At 32.5% G+C, this 17,612-nt stretch overlaps 8 protein-coding genes across 8 annotated transcripts; 3 read left to right on the top strand and 5 right to left on the bottom strand. All coding sequences in view use genetic code 12, as the record gives it.

Annotated features, from left to right (window-relative positions):
- Window positions 1–863: 863 nt before the first annotated feature.
- PDC2 (Pdc2p) lies at window positions 864–3,728 on the top strand (the record flags this gene model as incomplete). Its single annotated transcript, XM_049407306.1, has 1 exon — window positions 864–3,728. One exon carries the CDS (start codon window positions 864–866, stop codon window positions 3,726–3,728), a length of 2,865 nt encoding a protein of 954 aa, XP_049263255.1.
- Window positions 3,729–3,915: 187 nt separating this feature from the next.
- PET100 (Pet100p) lies at window positions 3,916–4,356 on the bottom strand (the record flags this gene model as incomplete). Its single annotated transcript, XM_049407305.1, has 2 exons — window positions 3,916–4,212; window positions 4,297–4,356. The coding sequence occupies 2 exons, from the start codon at window positions 4,354–4,356 to the stop codon at window positions 3,916–3,918; spliced, it is 357 nt and encodes a 118-aa protein (XP_049263254.1).
- A 365-nt stretch (window positions 4,357–4,721) lies between these two features.
- On the top strand, window positions 4,722–5,483 carry J8A68_003447 (uncharacterized protein; the record flags this gene model as incomplete). Its single annotated transcript, XM_049407304.1, has 1 exon — window positions 4,722–5,483. One exon carries the CDS (start codon window positions 4,722–4,724, stop codon window positions 5,481–5,483), a length of 762 nt encoding a protein of 253 aa, XP_049263253.1.
- Window positions 5,484–5,507: 24 nt separating this feature from the next.
- Window positions 5,508–6,530, bottom strand: J8A68_003446 (uncharacterized protein; the record flags this gene model as incomplete). The annotated part of the gene is made up of 1 exon (XM_049407303.1): window positions 5,508–6,530. The coding sequence occupies one exon, from the start codon at window positions 6,528–6,530 to the stop codon at window positions 5,508–5,510; it is 1,023 nt and encodes a 340-aa protein (XP_049263252.1).
- Window positions 6,531–6,900: 370 nt separating this feature from the next.
- VPS41 (Vps41p) lies at window positions 6,901–9,894 on the bottom strand (the record flags this gene model as incomplete). Its single annotated transcript, XM_049407302.1, has 1 exon — window positions 6,901–9,894. The coding sequence occupies one exon, from the start codon at window positions 9,892–9,894 to the stop codon at window positions 6,901–6,903; it is 2,994 nt and encodes a 997-aa protein (XP_049263251.1).
- Window positions 9,895–10,381: 487 nt separating this feature from the next.
- Window positions 10,382–12,991, bottom strand: SEC34 (Golgi transport complex subunit; the record flags this gene model as incomplete). Its single annotated transcript, XM_049407300.1, has 1 exon — window positions 10,382–12,991. One exon carries the CDS (start codon window positions 12,989–12,991, stop codon window positions 10,382–10,384), a length of 2,610 nt encoding a protein of 869 aa, XP_049263250.1.
- A 243-nt stretch (window positions 12,992–13,234) lies between these two features.
- J8A68_003443 (uncharacterized protein) lies at window positions 13,235–15,073 on the top strand (the record flags this gene model as incomplete). Its single annotated transcript, XM_049407299.1, has 1 exon — window positions 13,235–15,073. The coding sequence occupies one exon, from the start codon at window positions 13,235–13,237 to the stop codon at window positions 15,071–15,073; it is 1,839 nt and encodes a 612-aa protein (XP_049263249.1).
- A 69-nt stretch (window positions 15,074–15,142) lies between these two features.
- Window positions 15,143–17,350, bottom strand: J8A68_003442 (alpha-mannosyltransferase; the record flags this gene model as incomplete). The annotated part of the gene is made up of 1 exon (XM_049407298.1): window positions 15,143–17,350. The coding sequence occupies one exon, from the start codon at window positions 17,348–17,350 to the stop codon at window positions 15,143–15,145; it is 2,208 nt and encodes a 735-aa protein (XP_049263248.1).
- Window positions 17,351–17,612: the final 262 nt, after the last annotated feature.

Here is a 17,612-nt window from a genome sequence, read left to right as displayed (position 1 = left end):
TTCTCCAAGTAGTGAGTATTTTATAAGTTTGTATACTGTATCTCCATAATAATTGACATAATAAATAATAATAAATAATATAAGTTAATTAAATAATTATCCTAATTGATTAAAATTATGAATGAATTAAGGGATTTTTGGAATTCAAATTTAAAATAAAATTTATTTGCAGCAAAAACGAATGACTATCAGAAAGAAACCAATTTATTTTTCTTGATTAACATTTGGTGTCTTTGGAAATTATATTGGAATTATTGCCACTCGTCAAGAGTTTCCTACATCTTCAGCTTATTTTATAGGCGTTCAATATTGCAGTTATATTTCTCCTTCTCAGTCAGCCAATTATTTTTGTTTTGTATAATTGACTTCCCCCTTAAAGTATATTGAGATTCTCTTTTTGACTCAAATTAATTACGCCGTTAATTAACTGTAAATGTGCGATGACTCAGTTGATGGCTGACAAAACTGAAGAAGAAAAAAAATATTTTTTTATTTTAAAATTTAAGTAAATAAAAAAATTAGTGTTGCCAAAATTTCTATTTCATTTAACTCATCCATCAATCAATCACATTCAAAGAAGAAGAAGAAGTCATCATCAAAAGCTTCTTGAAAAAATATTATTTTATAGAAAACATTAATTAAACGGATTTTAGTTCTTTATTAGGCAACCTCCTTTCACTTTTCAGAAATAATAATAGTCCCCCCTTGTAACAAAACGGCATTTTCCATTTCATTGCCAAAAGTTTTCCAGAACGGTTGCCATTTTCAATCTAATCATTCCATTCGCTATTTCTTTACATTATTCATCATTCGTTAGACCTTTCTTTGAGATATCATACTTAATAATGCTACTGTAACCAACCATGGGATATACAATAAAACAAAAGATTGATATTTGTCTAAAAGCAGAGGCTAATCCTCATATGACTCAAATTGACCTTGCAAATTGGGTCATGACAGAATATGGAACCAAGAAACCTCCATCACAAACTACAATTTCCCGAATTTTAAATTCAAAAAATGATTTAATTGCATCCAAAGAAACTGATTTTCAATTAGTTAGACGAAGAAAACAAACAAATCCGTTATTAAGAAGGATTTTAACTGAATGGATAACTCAAGCCATCTGGGAAAATATCCCTATCACAACTCCAATTATTCAACTGACTGCAAATGCAATTTGGACTAGATTACCCAAGGAAGAAAAAGATGGGAATGGAGTCTTTAATCAAAAATGGTGTAGTCATTTCATTAAAAGATTAAATATTGATTTAACGGGATATAAAAAAGGTGATTATATGAAATTAAATGATAAATATCCTTTAAATAAAGTATGGAAATTAGATGAAAAAATAGAATTAAAAGGGTTTCTTTATGATTTAATTAAAAAAGAGAATTATAGTCCACAAGATATCTTTGTCCTTGATGAATTTCAATTATTTTATTCATTACCTTTAGATCAAATATTTGATGTATCTTCAATTGATAAAGGTTTAAAACAATCAAAATCAACTACTGAAAATTCCTTAACTATCATGTTAGGTTGTAATATAGATGGACTGGAGAAATTAGCTCCATTAATAGTGGGGAAATATGATACTTTTGATATATCAAAAACCACACATCAATCATTAAAGAATGTTATCCCTCATGCAGTTTCACCACAAACATTAATGAATAAAATAACAGAAGCATATCGAATATTTTATAAATCAAATACCAATAAATGGATAACTTCTTCAATGTTTCAAAATTATTTACTTACATTAGATCATAAAATTCATAGTGCAACTCCAACTCGAAAGATATTAATCCTTTTGGATGATTCATCTTCTCATAGAATAATTAATTTAAAGTTTACCAATATACGACTATGTTATTTGAAAAATGATGCCAATCATAAAAATCCTTATAATACAACTTATAGTGGAGTTAAATTTGATTATTTACCGATGAATTTTGGTATAATTGAAGAATTTAAGATTTTGTATCGATTACAACAATATTTAGAAATGATAAATCTACAACGGAACAACTCGAAACCAACCACCACAACCAACACAACCGGTAAATCTAGCACCACCAATAGTAGTCCCCAACAAGATGATAATTCCAACCCGATGACAACAGCAACCACTCCAGGCAGTCAAATGGATCTAAACACCATGTCCACCACCGCCACTGCCACCACTCTCTCTTCCAATATCAACGGACTAGAAGTATTATCCGAAGAAGACTATCATATCCCCATAATCCGAGTCATTGAATGGATAACCCGATCCTGGCATTCCATCACCCAAGAGAGAATCTTCTCCTCCTGGAAAAAAACCCATTTATTCAAATTAACCGGCCAGGATTGGCCCAGTGATCAAACTCGACAGATTGCAAGTATGACTTTAGATCCATTACAAATTAGATTAAGAGATGTGTATGATCCTAATAAGAGTTATAACAAACTAGCTGAGATTATGGGATATTTGAATGTTGTCATTCCTTGGGAGATTGATGAATTGTTGGGATTGGTTAATGAGAGAGGAAAAGTGACGTTGAGTTATGCTAGTATTGAAGAGATTATTGGGAGTTGTTTACTGGAGTCATATGATGGGAAGAAAGAAGGGGGGATGAGTGATGTGGATGAGAGTTTGGCAGGAGGAGGAGGGAGTGATGAGAATCAATGGTATAATATGAATGATAGTGCTAGTGCCGCCACTACTGATAATGCGTTGTTTTTTAATACGAAGTCATCGGGATTCGAGTTCCCCTTGTCGGAAGTTGTGGTTGAGGATCATCCTTCTACAACTTCTTCAATGGAAGATTCATCGAATTCAAAAATATCAGATCCTCCAAGTGTGCTACTGACAACTTCTCAAAGTGCTGAAAGTCTTCTTCCTACTTCGGCATCGTCTGTGGTTCGATTAGGCGGAGGTGGGCCTGATTTGGAATCTTCATCTTCATCAATTCCTCCAATTCAGATTACACCACCGGTTTTGTCATCCAGATTTCCATCCACCAGTCCTCCAATGATCCCACTCCCACCACCACCACCGACATCAGTGATTTCCGGTCCAAGTCCGATGCAATATCCTTCAAATGAAAGTCTGATAAGACTATCAACCAAACATAAATCTCTCCCCAATAATATCGATCCAAATCCATGGGATACTAAGAGAAGACGGAGTGGTGGACAAGCATTACTGAGTTCGATGAGTTATGAATATCCGACATTACCACCGCCTCCAACTTCCGTGTTACAACAACAACAACATATACAACAACAATCGAGATTACATATGACCGCCTCTGAGTCTGCCATTGGGACTAGTAGTTCTGGTGGTATGTATGGTGGGTTGACTAATAGTGTTCGATCACCAATTGGAGGATTTCCAAAACCTCCAACAGCATCATCGTCATTTCAGAGTCCGTCAGTTGGGCATATGGGATTTCCCACCACCACAACTGGTAATATGCCTCAAATAGGTGGATTAATAGGAGGAGTGGTTCCTGGGACCAGTGGTGGGAGTGGGAGTGGTACACCTACTGGCGGAAGTGTTAACGATTTTGAGGTTATGAATATGTTGGCAAAAGTGATTGATATGGCTAGTCTGTCTGATAGTATTAAATTATCGGAGAATACTTTACAAGAATTGAAATATAATTTAGGAATGGCACAATCGAAATTTGGTCCCTCATCTGGTGGTGGTGGTTCGACAGGAGGGGGGACAACATAGTCTCAACTCCAACATAGTTTAATAGAATGAAAGTTTATGTAATTTTATATGATTTAGAGATAATTATACTTTTTGTATTTATATGATTATTATTAATATTAATAAAGCGTGATAGATTATGATTATATTGATAAACTTTTATATTTTATTTTATAAATTATATACAAGTGGGATAACATGGTGGGGTTTATGTACTAGCTTCAGCCACAACACCACCTTGCTGTTGTTTTTGCCTCTCTTCTTCTTCCTCTTTTTCCTTTTCTTCTAGAAGTCCCAATTCTTTAGCTTTTTCTTCCAATCTCTTTCTCTTTTCAAGTCTTGCCCGTTTAATTCTGGCCAATTCTGCTTGAATTTCATGAGGTTCTTTAGGAACTTGATTTAAGGTGGATGGATCGGGCCAAAAACCAGGTAAATTGAATTTCCTATCTGTATCCAAACCAACCCAATACATGATGGCGATTGGGGTTAATAAATAGAAACCGAACTAAAAGTGATAAGTTAGTATATTGTTCGGGGTGTGGTATTGATGTTGTTTCATTTGAATGATTGGGATTTAAGTATGACATACCTTTGATGTTTCTAATTGTGTTCTGGTAATACTCTTGATACCTCTACGTATAAAATTCATTGTCTGTTGTGTATTTTAGTCTTTCGTATATTAATAGTACTGCTAATTAAATCAGTTGATTTTTCTCTTCCTTCTTTAAGCGGACTTTGCACTTTTTGCTTATTAAAAAAGGATTGAAATAATTTTTTTTTCTTTCGATCCCTTTCTTTGTTCGGTGAGTTAACTGTAGGTGCTACCAATTATCGAGCAATGGAGCTACCAATTGCTGAAAGTTGGAGCTACCAATTTTATTTAATACCGAAAGAATGAAAAAAAAGACAACAGCCAAATTCTTCAAGTCAACTTATAAATTCATATTTTACACCTCTGATATTTATATCTATAAGATACTGCTAAAGTCAACTAAAGAATATATATAAAAAGAAATGAGTAACAATTATACATCAATTGAAGCAGATGAACCATTGAATTCTGATAGACCACCACCACCATCTTATACTCAATCACAATCACCTCCTGTACAACCACAGCCACCACTTCCAACTGGTACAATACATACACCAGTACCACCTCCTACAACAACACAAGAACAGAGTAACATACCAGAGTCATTAATAGAAAGATTAAGACAATCGTCACATCCAATTGCATTATTATTTTATATGACATTTCGATTATTACCAATATTTATTTATATATTTGGTAATTGGTTTATTGGATTTATAACAACCACTAATCAATTTATATTACATTTCATTATATTGATATTATTAATTTCCATGGATTTTTGGAATCTTAAGAATATTAGTGGAAGATTGTTAGTTGGATTAAGATGGTGGAATGAAACTAATCCTATAGACACCAATACTGGAGAATTTGAGAATGTTTGGGTATTTGAAACTGCTGATCCTAATAAATATATTAATCCAATTGATTCAAAAGTATTTTGGTTATTATTATATATTCAACCAATTGTTTGGATTATCTTTGGATTATTGGCATTATTGAAATTTCAATTTTTATATTTATTATTAATTGGAATTGCAATTTCTTTATCGTTAACAAATGCATTTGCATTTACAAAATGTGATAAATTTGGTAAAGCAAATAAATTTGCTAATGATGTATTTTCAAGAGCAACTGGTTCGATGTTTTCCAAGATGAATCCTTTCAATTGGACTAGATAGTTAAATATATATAAATAGGCAAAGCTAGGAATAATTATTAGGAGGAGTCTTTCTAACAAATACACTCATTCTTCTACTTAATGATCTACGAGGTGATTCTTTGAAAGATACCATTTCTTCATTCTCTTCATTTTGTTTATTCTTCTTATCCCTCTTCTTCTTCTTTTGCTTCCTCTTCTTCATATTATGACTCTTTCTGGAAGGTGACTCTAAATCTGGTTCTGTACTCATACGTACCTTCTTAGGCGATGGTGTTATAAGGTGAGTAATATTATTATCAATCTCATCATCATCAGTAAATAAATCAGCAAGACTTTCAGGAATCTCATGCACATGACTAACATGATTATTATTATCTTGTTGAATTGATCTCTTCAGACTATGAAATAATTTCCCATGAATCTTTTGACGTACTTTTCTCCATTTAGCTGGCTTGATACCAACTAAACCTTGTTCTTCAATTGGTAATGATTGGTATTTGAACCCACTAGAACTATTCTCATCACCACTAATACCACCAACTCCACTATTTAGTATTGATGGTTGTGAAGAAGATGAAAGGAAATGTGTACCGAAATATTTATGATATCCTTTATGTAATGAAGCAAATTTAGCAGATTGGTTTTCTTGTTGTTGTTGATCAATTTGATTTGGAATTCTATTCTCATGAATTTGTTTAATTTCATCTGTTGGTTTATTTGATTTGCTTGTTGTAGTTGTAGTTGATGCGCTGTTAATGGGTGCTAAATATTCATTAATAATTTCGTAGATCAAAGTAGCATCATTTTCTTCATCCATAAAATTGGAACTCTTGTCACTACTATTATTAGAAGATGATAAGTCAAACTCTTCTTTGAATCTATGTGATATCTTTCTTCTTAAATTGAGTGGTTTGTTCACTTGTTGGTGTTGCTGTTGCTGTTGTTGTTTTCTAAATAATTTAATTGCATTGGCGGCTGGAGTAGCGGGTATTTCAATTGAATTTAATTTGAAGTTTTTATATTGATTTTCATCTTGATAACTTACTGTCTTAAACTTGCTTGACATANATTTGAAGTTTTTATATTGATTTTCATCTTGATAACTTACTGTCTTAAACTTGCTTGACATAATGGATATCTCTATATGTATATGTGTGTGTATATTGTTATATTGAACACTTAATTGGTAGATTAATATTTGAGTTATTTACAAGATGTAATATAAATAGAGAGAGAAAGTTGATTGTACAAATTTTACAATTTGTTTTTGCAGCAAATAAACTGCCGCAAAAAAAAGACCTCACTAAAACTATGGATGCAAAAAAATTAAATAAATAATCTATCATTTTTATTTATAGCAATTTAATAATTCATATTAAGAGATGTTCTTAGAAGTAATATGGTATATCTATTGAAATACTCCCGCTGATTTAATGCTAAGGTAATAACTTCCTCTTTAAATCTTTCAAATGATTCAATTTCTTTCTCAAATTAATAAATGAACTATTATCACAATCAGTAGTTATTTCACACTCTTGAATCAATTTAACATCATTCTCTTTCTCCTGTAACACAACTATAGTTTCAAACAGCTGAATCAATTCCTGTAATTCCAATCTATCCATCTCAACCTCAACCCCCTTTAATTTCTGTAATTTATAAGATTTAGATGTCTCTTCCGATTTCATATAGATAATCTTCAAAATAATCTGATTAAGTATCATATTCAAATCATTATTCTTAGAAAATTCAATCACACTCTTATTCAATCCATCAACTTTCATATCCTTAGGCATTCGTTTTAGGATCGTAATTGGATCATAATACATATTTGAACTCTCATCCGAATTCTCAATTAACGCTTTTATAAACCTTGGTTTCTCAATTGAATAATCCAACAAGATCCCCCAAGCTTCTCGATCATTCTGATGTTTGGCGAACTCAATCGCCATTATGGGATCATCTAATCGTTGTACTATTAGTTCGAGGGCTTTTTTATTCTCACCGATTTTTCCTAATAAATAAACTAATTCTTCAATATATTCCATTCTCTCACATATTTCAATCGCTTCGTCGATATTATAATCATTGTTATTGGTGGATTTCATGAGGAATGGTCGAAGTTTCTCTCGACGATATTGGGCATATAATTGAATACGTTCATTTCCAAACCCTTCAGAAAGATAATTATCAATCATATCTAATTTTTCTAAATAAAAGAAACTAATGAATGATAAATCGGATTCAATTGAAAATGTTTCAATGATTTGTTTTGGAGGGATTTCTAATCGATGTTTCACAAATATGGAAATTATATCATCTAGTTTTGATTCTAGCTTGTCAATTGACATGGTTTGTAATTCTTGAGATTGAAATCTGAGCTGAATCATTTCCGGAAGGTCATGGATGAAATTGACTAGGATGTGGTTTTTGGATAGGTAGGTGATTATATTTGGATCTTTGAGGTGGATTAAATGGGGTACGGCTTTGATTGAATCCATGGTTTCGTCATATAATGAAATAAGGACTCGAGTTAATATATCCACATCTGTATTATCGTCATTATCATCCTTTTCTTCGGCCTCATTTATAGTATCTTCCAATTTTGATTCTATGCTTGAAACATCATATAATTCTTGGTCCCAATTCTGGATCAAGTCCGAGAAAACTTGTACATCATTCAATAACCAATAATTAAGAATATCATTATATATCACCCTAGGTAATCCAATCTCAGGAGAAAGTGGAATAATATCAGTTAATTCCTTAATATGTCCACTCTTTAGAAATATCACCGCCCAAGTTTCCCATTGCTTTATAATCTCCTTTAACAACAGCACATCATTCTCATCTTCGCTACTCACCTTACTCGACTGGGTTAAACTATGATTATCCACTTGAAAACCAGCCACATTCAAAAGTTTACACAAAAACTCAGAAGCAATATCCCATTCATCATCCTTAATCAAACTATCCACATATTGAATCCCATAATATAATCTCTTCATCGGCAGAACCAAATGTTCACTAATTTCCCAAGCTTGTAAATATTGTTCACGATCCAAATACCATTTCAATCTATCATTCATTTGAAATTCTTGAGCAATTACTCCATCTTTGGCACTAATTATATAATATTGTGGTATATCTGAAATATATGACCCCAATAAAAAATCATTCAATCCTAAATTAGCAATATCACGAAGTCCTAATTCTTCTTCAAATTCAACTTCTCCATTAATTGAATTTATTAATTTTAATTCTGGATTATGATAGGTTCGTTCATGGGTTTCAGAATGGATGGTGGGTGGTTCATAGGTCATAATCATCCATAAATCATCGGTAAAACTGGCAATTCCACATATTAAACTATCTACTTTGAATATATGTTCAATCTCAACTTCTTTCTCTTGTACGGGTCGAAAGGTAATACTTGCAGTCGACGGTAAAATCTTACTCATTCGTGATGATTCCGCTGGTTTATCGGTATCAGGATTCGGAACTTTAATCGAAATCTTAAGTGACCAAATATAATTCCCCCAAGCAATCAACAACCGATTCAGATCAGGACGACTCGCTCGTGGCCAATATAAATCACTCCGAGGTGAATCCTCCGGTTTTTCAAACACTGAAATAATCAGTCTAGTAGGTAAATAAAACACATTTATCCCCTTATCATTCATCCAAAACAACAAATCATCATCCACAAGTTGTATACTCACAATAGGACCATTTCCTCCTTGATCCAAGATCGTATCTGATCGCTTCCCCAACCAGCCTTTACTAGAATATACAACCTGCCCACTCATCCCTCCACTAATGAAATTCCTCGTCTTGCTATAATTCGCATCTAACACAACTGCATGCACGGGTCGCTGGAAATCATAGGCTACGATATCTTTTTCATCCTTGATAGAACCAATTACGACCGTGCCGTCCATTGAAGCGGTTGCGAAATAGGTCCCGTCGGTATAGATGCATAATACGGATGCTCGGTGGGCTTTGAAGGTTCGGATGGGCTCGAAGGTGTGGGTACAGATATGGATTATTCCGGAATGGGTTGCAAAGATGAAATATGATTCATGGAAAGTTGCGGTGGATATGGGGTCTTTGGTGAGGAAATTGGGTGGGAGTTTGTTCAATCGGGTATATTTGAGTTTTGGTGGCTCGTCTTCATCTTCGTCTTCTGAGTCAACTTCGTCTTGTGAGTCATCGCCGTTATCATCACTGCTGCTGTCGCTGGTTTCGTCAAATGTTGTTTCGGTTGTTGGTTGCACATCGACAGAATCTAAGGTTGTATTGTTGTCTTGTTCTTGTTGGTCTTGTTCTTCATCGTCACTTGATATGACTGTTGTCTTTTCGTGTAAATCCCCATTGGCAACAGTATGACCGTCATCAACCAGATTATTTATGCCATTCTCTTCAGGCATCTGATTCTCTATTGAATTTAATAATTGGGTAGCAGATCTATTGGTTGTAAAAATAATATGGAGTAATCTTAAATTGCTTTAACTAAATAAGAATTCCGTTTAATCGTTTTTTTCTGGTGCTACCATATGCAGAAAAGTCGTGTATCTTTCATCAATATCGAAACCACTCATAAATTTTTCAATTCTTCTTCGTCTTCTTCTTCTTCTTCTTCTACTTCTTCTTCTTCTTGTTGTTACTGTTGTAAAAGAGAGACAAGGTTGAAAATGTTAGTTGCCAGCAAAGGAGTATTAGTTCTGTGTGATCCATCAATAAGAGCATTAATATTACAAATAGATTCTACGTATCCAGGAATTGTATTAGAAGAATTAGATGAACGCCATTTATTAATTCAACATGATAAAGTTACGGTAGTTAAGAATGAATTAAATAAATTATTATCAAAGAATATCTATAATCCATTTGATGAAGAGTAAGCTATATATACCACTATGTATCATTTTGAGATGAAGTATCAAATTGGGTTCGTTCAACTATAGATGAACCAGGGAGATGTGTACCAGGGATAGGTGTACCCGGAGAAGGTGATGTCGCAATTAGTGGTTGTTGCTTGGTCATAGGACTATTGGATTCCAATCTATCTGCATCTGTAGAATCCCTAATATCCAAATCATTCAAAATATCCTCATTGAATTGTGGTTTGCTTTCAATCGATTCATCTTCTTCATACATATGTGTCATTATATCATTAATGAATCCATACATTGCATCAACTTCCATTACATCACTCATTTCTTCCCTGATTTTATCATCCATTGATGAGATATTATCAACTAATGATTTATGATAATTTTCATAACTTAGAAGAATTATATTTGATAAATTATTCATTAAGAATTTTGTAACTGCTGGATCATCAATTATAATTTTGATTTGATTATAATAAATAGGAATCTTCATTAATAAATTATCCTTAAATATTGATGTAGTGTCTCTTGGAGATGATGTCTTTGATACTGTCTTTGGGAGTATTGGTTCACATACAACATTTGAACATTCTGTAAGGAAATCAGTTACAGCATTGTTTAATTCTAATTCCATTTCTTGATTGGCATCAATCATATTATTAATAATTTTAGGGACTGTCTTTTTAGCTAATTCCAATAATCCATTATTATTAAAACTAAAACTTCTAGTTTTTATCATTTTCCAAATATCACTTAAACCACTTATAAAATCAATTGAATAATCTGATCTTGTATATTGAATATCAAAATTGTTAATTTGACTTCTTAATACAATTAAATTGTTTAGATAGGCTAATTTGGCATCAAGCTTACCCATATGAGCAATTGCAAGTTTTGTGAATTCCCCTTTTAATAATTCAATACATGAATGAACAATATAATGAGCCAAATCATCAAAAACTACCGAATTAATTAATTCATAGATATTAGATAATAAAGTTAATGTCTTTCCCAAAGGTAAATAAACATGAGGGAATAAGTTCTCAGGATAATCAATATCAAGAATATTTATTTCAGTCCTTTCATTTGGTGGAAGTGATGATTTCTTTCTATTTCCAATCTTTAAATCTTCAGGTTTTGGTTTATAATTCATTAATTTATCATCAACATATTTCTGAATTCTAAATATTAATCTATCTTGAGTATCTTCTAAAATTGATTGAAATAAATCTCCGTATTTGATTTCTTCAGTTTGAGCATAATAACTACTATTATCAAGAATTGATTCATTATTATCATATTCAAATTCATAATATTTCTGTAACAATGTGGTTAATTGACATAAATTAGATATATTCTGTTCTCTTAAAACAAGTAACCTAACTCCATCATATAGAGGTTCTAATATATTTCTTAAAAATCCATAGAATTGATTACTGACAAACTCAGGAATTTCTCCATTTTCAGGTATAAAGAATCGAAGAAATAAAGTATATTCCTTTTCAATAATCTTTTTAAAATATGAAATTTGATCTTGACATGATTGAACTAAATCATGATCTGTCTTTCGATAGAAACTGTCTATAGTTGAATTCTTGGAAATATATGTCCGTAATAATGACAGTCTAATGTTGAAATATGTCCCAAGAACATCATTAAGTAATCCATTATATTCTTCATGATTGGCAGCTCTAATCAGAATCTCATTCACCAAATCATTAAATAAATTATCATTGACTTTTAAATAATTATTGAATTCATTATAAATCAATAAATCAATAGTTAAATTCTTTTTAGTTTCATCTTTAAGACCTTCTTGTAATTTTCTATCAATTGAATCTGCCAAAGATTTCAATTCCCCAGAAGAAAGATAATTCCTAATTAATGTTAAAGCTCTTGTCATACATTGTCTAAATCTAGCCCCATATATTTCTGATTCTTTAAAATTCGGATGTTCTTCAATGAATTCAAGTGAATCATCTAATTGTTTTAAGATTTCATTGGTTAATTGTTCTCTCTTTTGATGTAATAAATGACTACCAGAACGTGATAGATGTTTAGTTATCAGATCTAGATGTTCGAAATGTTTAAGGTATTGATTAATTTGTTCATATTTATTGATATATGAAACTTGTTGTTCTAATAATTCATTAGCTTCTTTATCAAAATCAAGGGTTTCATTGGAGATTTGATTATATTTCATCATTAAAGTATCAATGTCTTCCAAAAGATCATTGGTCTCGATAATAAACTTATCAATTTGAACTTTGTTCCTTTTGATGTTGTTTTTGAAATTCAATACTTTATCTAATTGTAAATTATTGATACTGGTAATATCTTGTGGTTTTAATACACTATCATAATCATAAGATTCAGTATATTTAGACCAGATAGTGTTAACCTCTTGACCAGTCAATGGAATTAATAGCTTAGCATCAGTGATCATTGGAGATTGTTCTATCCTAATCAATTGTGAATCTGACATAGCTCTTGATCTTCTTGTCTTTGGACTACTGGGTATTGGGATCTGTTTGGTTGTATCATATTCTCCTAAATCCAAGTGATCCTCCATAAAACTGGGGACATCACTGGCAATCTTTGCGACTATCGTATTACTTCTTCCTCGAGGCATTGGCTTCTTCCGTATGTACAAATGGTTGGTCTCTAAGGTGTCCCTTACTGGATGCCTGGAAAGTGGTGACGTTGATATTTTTTTCACCACTAATTTACTTCACCTTTTCATCTGTGTCGCGACAATAGAAATTCTGTGACAATGGAAATTTTATTTTGTAACAACAATCAGTGTATTTAAAAATAAGACGCGTCTAATCCATCAAATTGTATCTTGTATTTGTAATGAGATGATTTGTTAAGTATGAATGATATGGAAGATCCAAGGGAATTGCACAATGAACATTCAGATGATTTGTTAACAGAAGATTCTTCTGATGAATATAAAGATTTGATGAAAGAATTCCAAGCTAAATATGATGCGATTAAACAAAAGAAGAAAGCTCGTAAGGAAAAGCAGCTTAAACTTCAACAACAGACAAGGGAAGTGTCTGGGTCTCCATCTCCATCTCCAGCTCCAGTGCCAGTGCCGAAAGCAATAATACCCAGGTCACCGTCACCAGACAGGAGGCACAAGATTCAACAAAAGAAAAGTGTATATATTCCACCTATAAACCAAAGAGAAACTAAACCTAAACCATCGGAAAAGGCTGCCAATAATTTCCTTAATAAACTTTATGATGTTAGCTTTCAATCAAATGCAAGATCTGCTCAACTGATAGATTATGATAAGAGAAGATTTGAATTCAATCTTACTGATTATCAATTCCAACCAATAGATGTCACCAATGATTTAGAACCAATTACAAAACAATATTTACGTAAACGATACTTAACAAAAGATCAATTTAAAAGAATCATAAAAGAAACTGATCCTGATTTGAAGTTTCTTAAAATTGATAAACTTTTGGCAAAAGTTAATAAATCAAATAATTATTGTGAACCAATGTATACCAATTGGTGTTTGGTTGGATTTGTATTAAATAAATCAGAAGTTAAGATTGCTAATAAAACTAATAATAAATATTGTAAATTGAAAGTTGGTAATTTCCAATATTCAGTTGATTTAATGTTGTTTGGTGGGGCAGTTGAGAAAAATCATAAGGTTCAACCCGGTGATCTAATTATGGTATTAAACCCCATAATCAGTAAATATGAACTTAATTTTGAATCAAATGTCACCAAAACCGGATTTAATTTGAAAATAGATGATACAAACATAACCAGTATTCTTGAAATCGGAGCAATTCGAGACTTTGGTTATTGTAAACACACCAATCGTCAAAACAATATCCGCTGTACAAATGTGATCAATCCCAGAAATGCCGAATTATGTGATCTTCATCTCGATATGAAATTTAAATCAAGTACAAGAATGGAATTAAATGGAAGCATTCAAATGAGATCACCACAAAAAACTAAGCAAAAAATGTATATGGGTTCAAAGGCGGGTACAGGATATATAAGACAATTGAATGAAGATACCACAATAACCACAATGGGAGGATCAACTCCTGATTTCCAAAAATTTCAAGATCCAAAATTACTTCAAACCCAAGTCAAGAGAAGGAAATTACTTGATGAACGAGCCAATGAAAAACTTGAGAAGAAACTCTCGAATTTACCTTCAAGTTCACTTATAGATAGACTCAATCTAATAAAGACCAAGAAACCATTATCGAAAGTGCTTGAAGCTGAAAAGACAAAAGAGCATGGATTTTCCGGGTCGATGATTTCACAAATTGGGTTTGATCCAACTTCGAAACCTGATAATGGTAAAACAAGTCCATCTAGAAAAAAGAAGGAGGTTTCGCGTCTTCAAGAATTGTATGAAATCAGTCTAGAGACATCCAAATCGAGATCTTTATCCTCTTCTAAAGAAGATAAGCAATCCAAGACTAAGAAATGGAAGGAGAATTTAATGCATTTGAAAGAATATGAAAAGAATGTTTCTAGTCAACCATTGAGCACTACGAATTATACAAATACATTGGATGCAACATTTCCTCCATTGATTCGTAAAAGAAATAAACACAATATGGTACCTTTAGACGATGATAGTGATGATGACGACATTGCTATCGAGTTTGATAATGATGACGCAAAAAAGCAGTATGCAAAGATGTTAATACGTAACAAATGAAATCAAACTTGATGAATATACATAGTGGTTCTTTATAGACTATTTAACTAATTTCAAATGACACTTGATTCAATCAGATCCCGTCCATATATCACCATAATATTTAAACAAATCTCTCTGTTTCTTATCAAACTTTATAAATCTACCTTTTAAGGTATTATCACTTCCATCAGCTTGTAAACCACCAATCTGAGAATATGCACACCAAATACATCCACTACAATAATAAGGACCTTCTGGGTCCCAAGTAAATTCAGGTTCATTTTCTATGTTTGTCCTACGCTCGGCGTATTCTGGAGGTATGACTGCTGAATCTATGACTAATGGTGATTTATATATCTCTCTTAAACTCTCAGGAGAGAAATGATATTCATCCTTAATATATGGCATCTCAGCATCATAATCTAATACACTATGATATTTACAAACTTCCATTCCTGAATTAATCCAAAGTAATGTCTTTCCATCTTCACCATTTATATGACCAGGATGAGATGAACATACTTGTATTGCTTTCGGTTTGCTTCCGTCTGGTTTCGACCAATATTGTGTATCAGTGACTTCTCCTACTGCGGCGGCGAAATATTTATTAAGGGTATAATCTTCAACTCCATTCGCAGACATGGCTAACCAGAAGATTTCTTTATCTCCATATACTCTATTTCTTGTTGGTTCTAATATTTGAAATTGATGCATCATAAGCATCGAATCAAAATGTTTATACTTGTCCATTACAACTAATCCCGCTTCCATGTTATGTTCAAATCCATGGAAGAATCTACTATTTAATGTCTTGTTTGTCATGATCGGGATATCAAACATTAGGGAATCAATAATTGACGGACTTAACTTCTTAAAGAACTTCCTATCCGACAATGGACGTCCTGGACCAGCACCCCTGTCTTTGAAGAAATAAGTTCCTGTTTTCTTATATCCTTTAAGTTTGAAGAAGGATTCAGGGGGTTGAAATAATACCGCGTCTGCATCAAGTAAGATGGTTTCCTTGAAAGTACTAAACAATAATGCAAGGAATTTATTTCCAAACCCTTTGAACTTATTCTTATATTTATCAACTAATGCGGTATCGGCATTCACAAACCAGATTTCTTGTTTTTGTAATCCTCCCTCCTGTTTGCCATAATCACTTGGGAAATATTTGGCAACTTTGTCGAAAGATTTAGGTAAGTTTGTAAATGTTGATTGAGCAGCTTGAATAATCTTCTGTTTGGATTCTTGGGAAAGGGATTCATAATAGACAATTTGAATTGGAAGTTTGTTATTTAATGCTCGGAGATTATGTATGAGTCTTACCATATCATCTACGTGCTTATCAGAAATGGTTGCAACTAGACCTTTTCCCAAGTAGGAATGTTTCAACTGGGCAAGGAAGCATGATTCTTGTCCTAATGGGTTATATTTCTCAGATGTTAAGTACGAGTGCACTTTTTCAGGATCTGTGAATGATTCTCCTGACCATCTGGTATATGTTGGATATTGACGCGATAACCATGGGTAGACTCTTGCCTCTAATTTTTGACAATTGGTTTCCTCAATTGTAGCCTCTTGTTCATTTTGTTGAAAACTCGGAATACTCCCGAGATTTATAAGTTTCTTTTGCTTTCTGATGAATTTCCTTTGAGATTGTTGTTTGTCAGAAGGAAGATAGCACTTGTTGAATACCCTTAAAGTTGAAATATAATCAGTCACTCGTTGTTCAATATTCATAAGACCATTCCAGTTGGCATTAAATTGAAATCTTACAAATTGTTCAAATTGGGGCAACTCTTCTGAAATTTCATGTTTTGGAATCTCATTAGCCCTTGAAAACTCAGAAATTAGATCATTTATTGCTTCTTCTTTGAATGCTTCATAGTTATATAATAATCTATCACCATCCTGATATGGAATCTCGGCATCTGGATCCAATTTCCACTCAGGATTGCGTATTTGTAAATTCTTGAAATAGAGTTCACATCTTTCATGGAAATCTAAATTTAATAATACTGAACCAATTCTATGAGATTGGAAAATCTGATCATAGACTGATGAATGTGCATCAATACCTCTATCATCTTTGATAGAAGATTTCTGTTGTAAATACTGAACCAAAGGATCATCCAATATGTCATTTCTATCTTGGTCACCTTCATTGGTTGAGTTCTCCGGGGAGAATTGGATATAGGCATCTTTATTGGTTCTTCTAGCATAAACAACAAGAATTAACAATGTTCCAAGTGAAATTAATAGCCATAGTCTACTTCTACGTCTAAGATGCATATTGGGTCTGTCTTAGGTTATTAATGAGCATACAGAGTGTGTTGCTACATAAGAACAGGGAAGAATCAAAGTTTCTAAATCCTTATTGACAAGGTGTTCATCCCCATTCTTCTTCTTCTCCCCTAAATAATATTTTTTTATAAATACGAAAAATATTTATCATTAGAAGCCAAAGAATAATGAACACATAGTTATACCACATTTCTCCACTCTAAGGATGGCTAGAATACACCATGTTTCTAATTATCTGGTTCATCTTAGA

The sequence above is a fragment of the Hemisphaericaspora subhashii genome, assembly GCF_019202705.1.
Source record: "Hemisphaericaspora subhashii strain CBS 10753 chromosome Unknown scaffold100, whole genome shotgun sequence".
Lineage (NCBI taxonomy): Eukaryota > Fungi > Ascomycota > Pichiomycetes > Serinales > Debaryomycetaceae > Hemisphaericaspora > Hemisphaericaspora subhashii.
The sequence above is the reverse complement of the archived record's forward strand: the minus strand, read 5'-3'. Positions and strand labels throughout refer to the sequence as shown.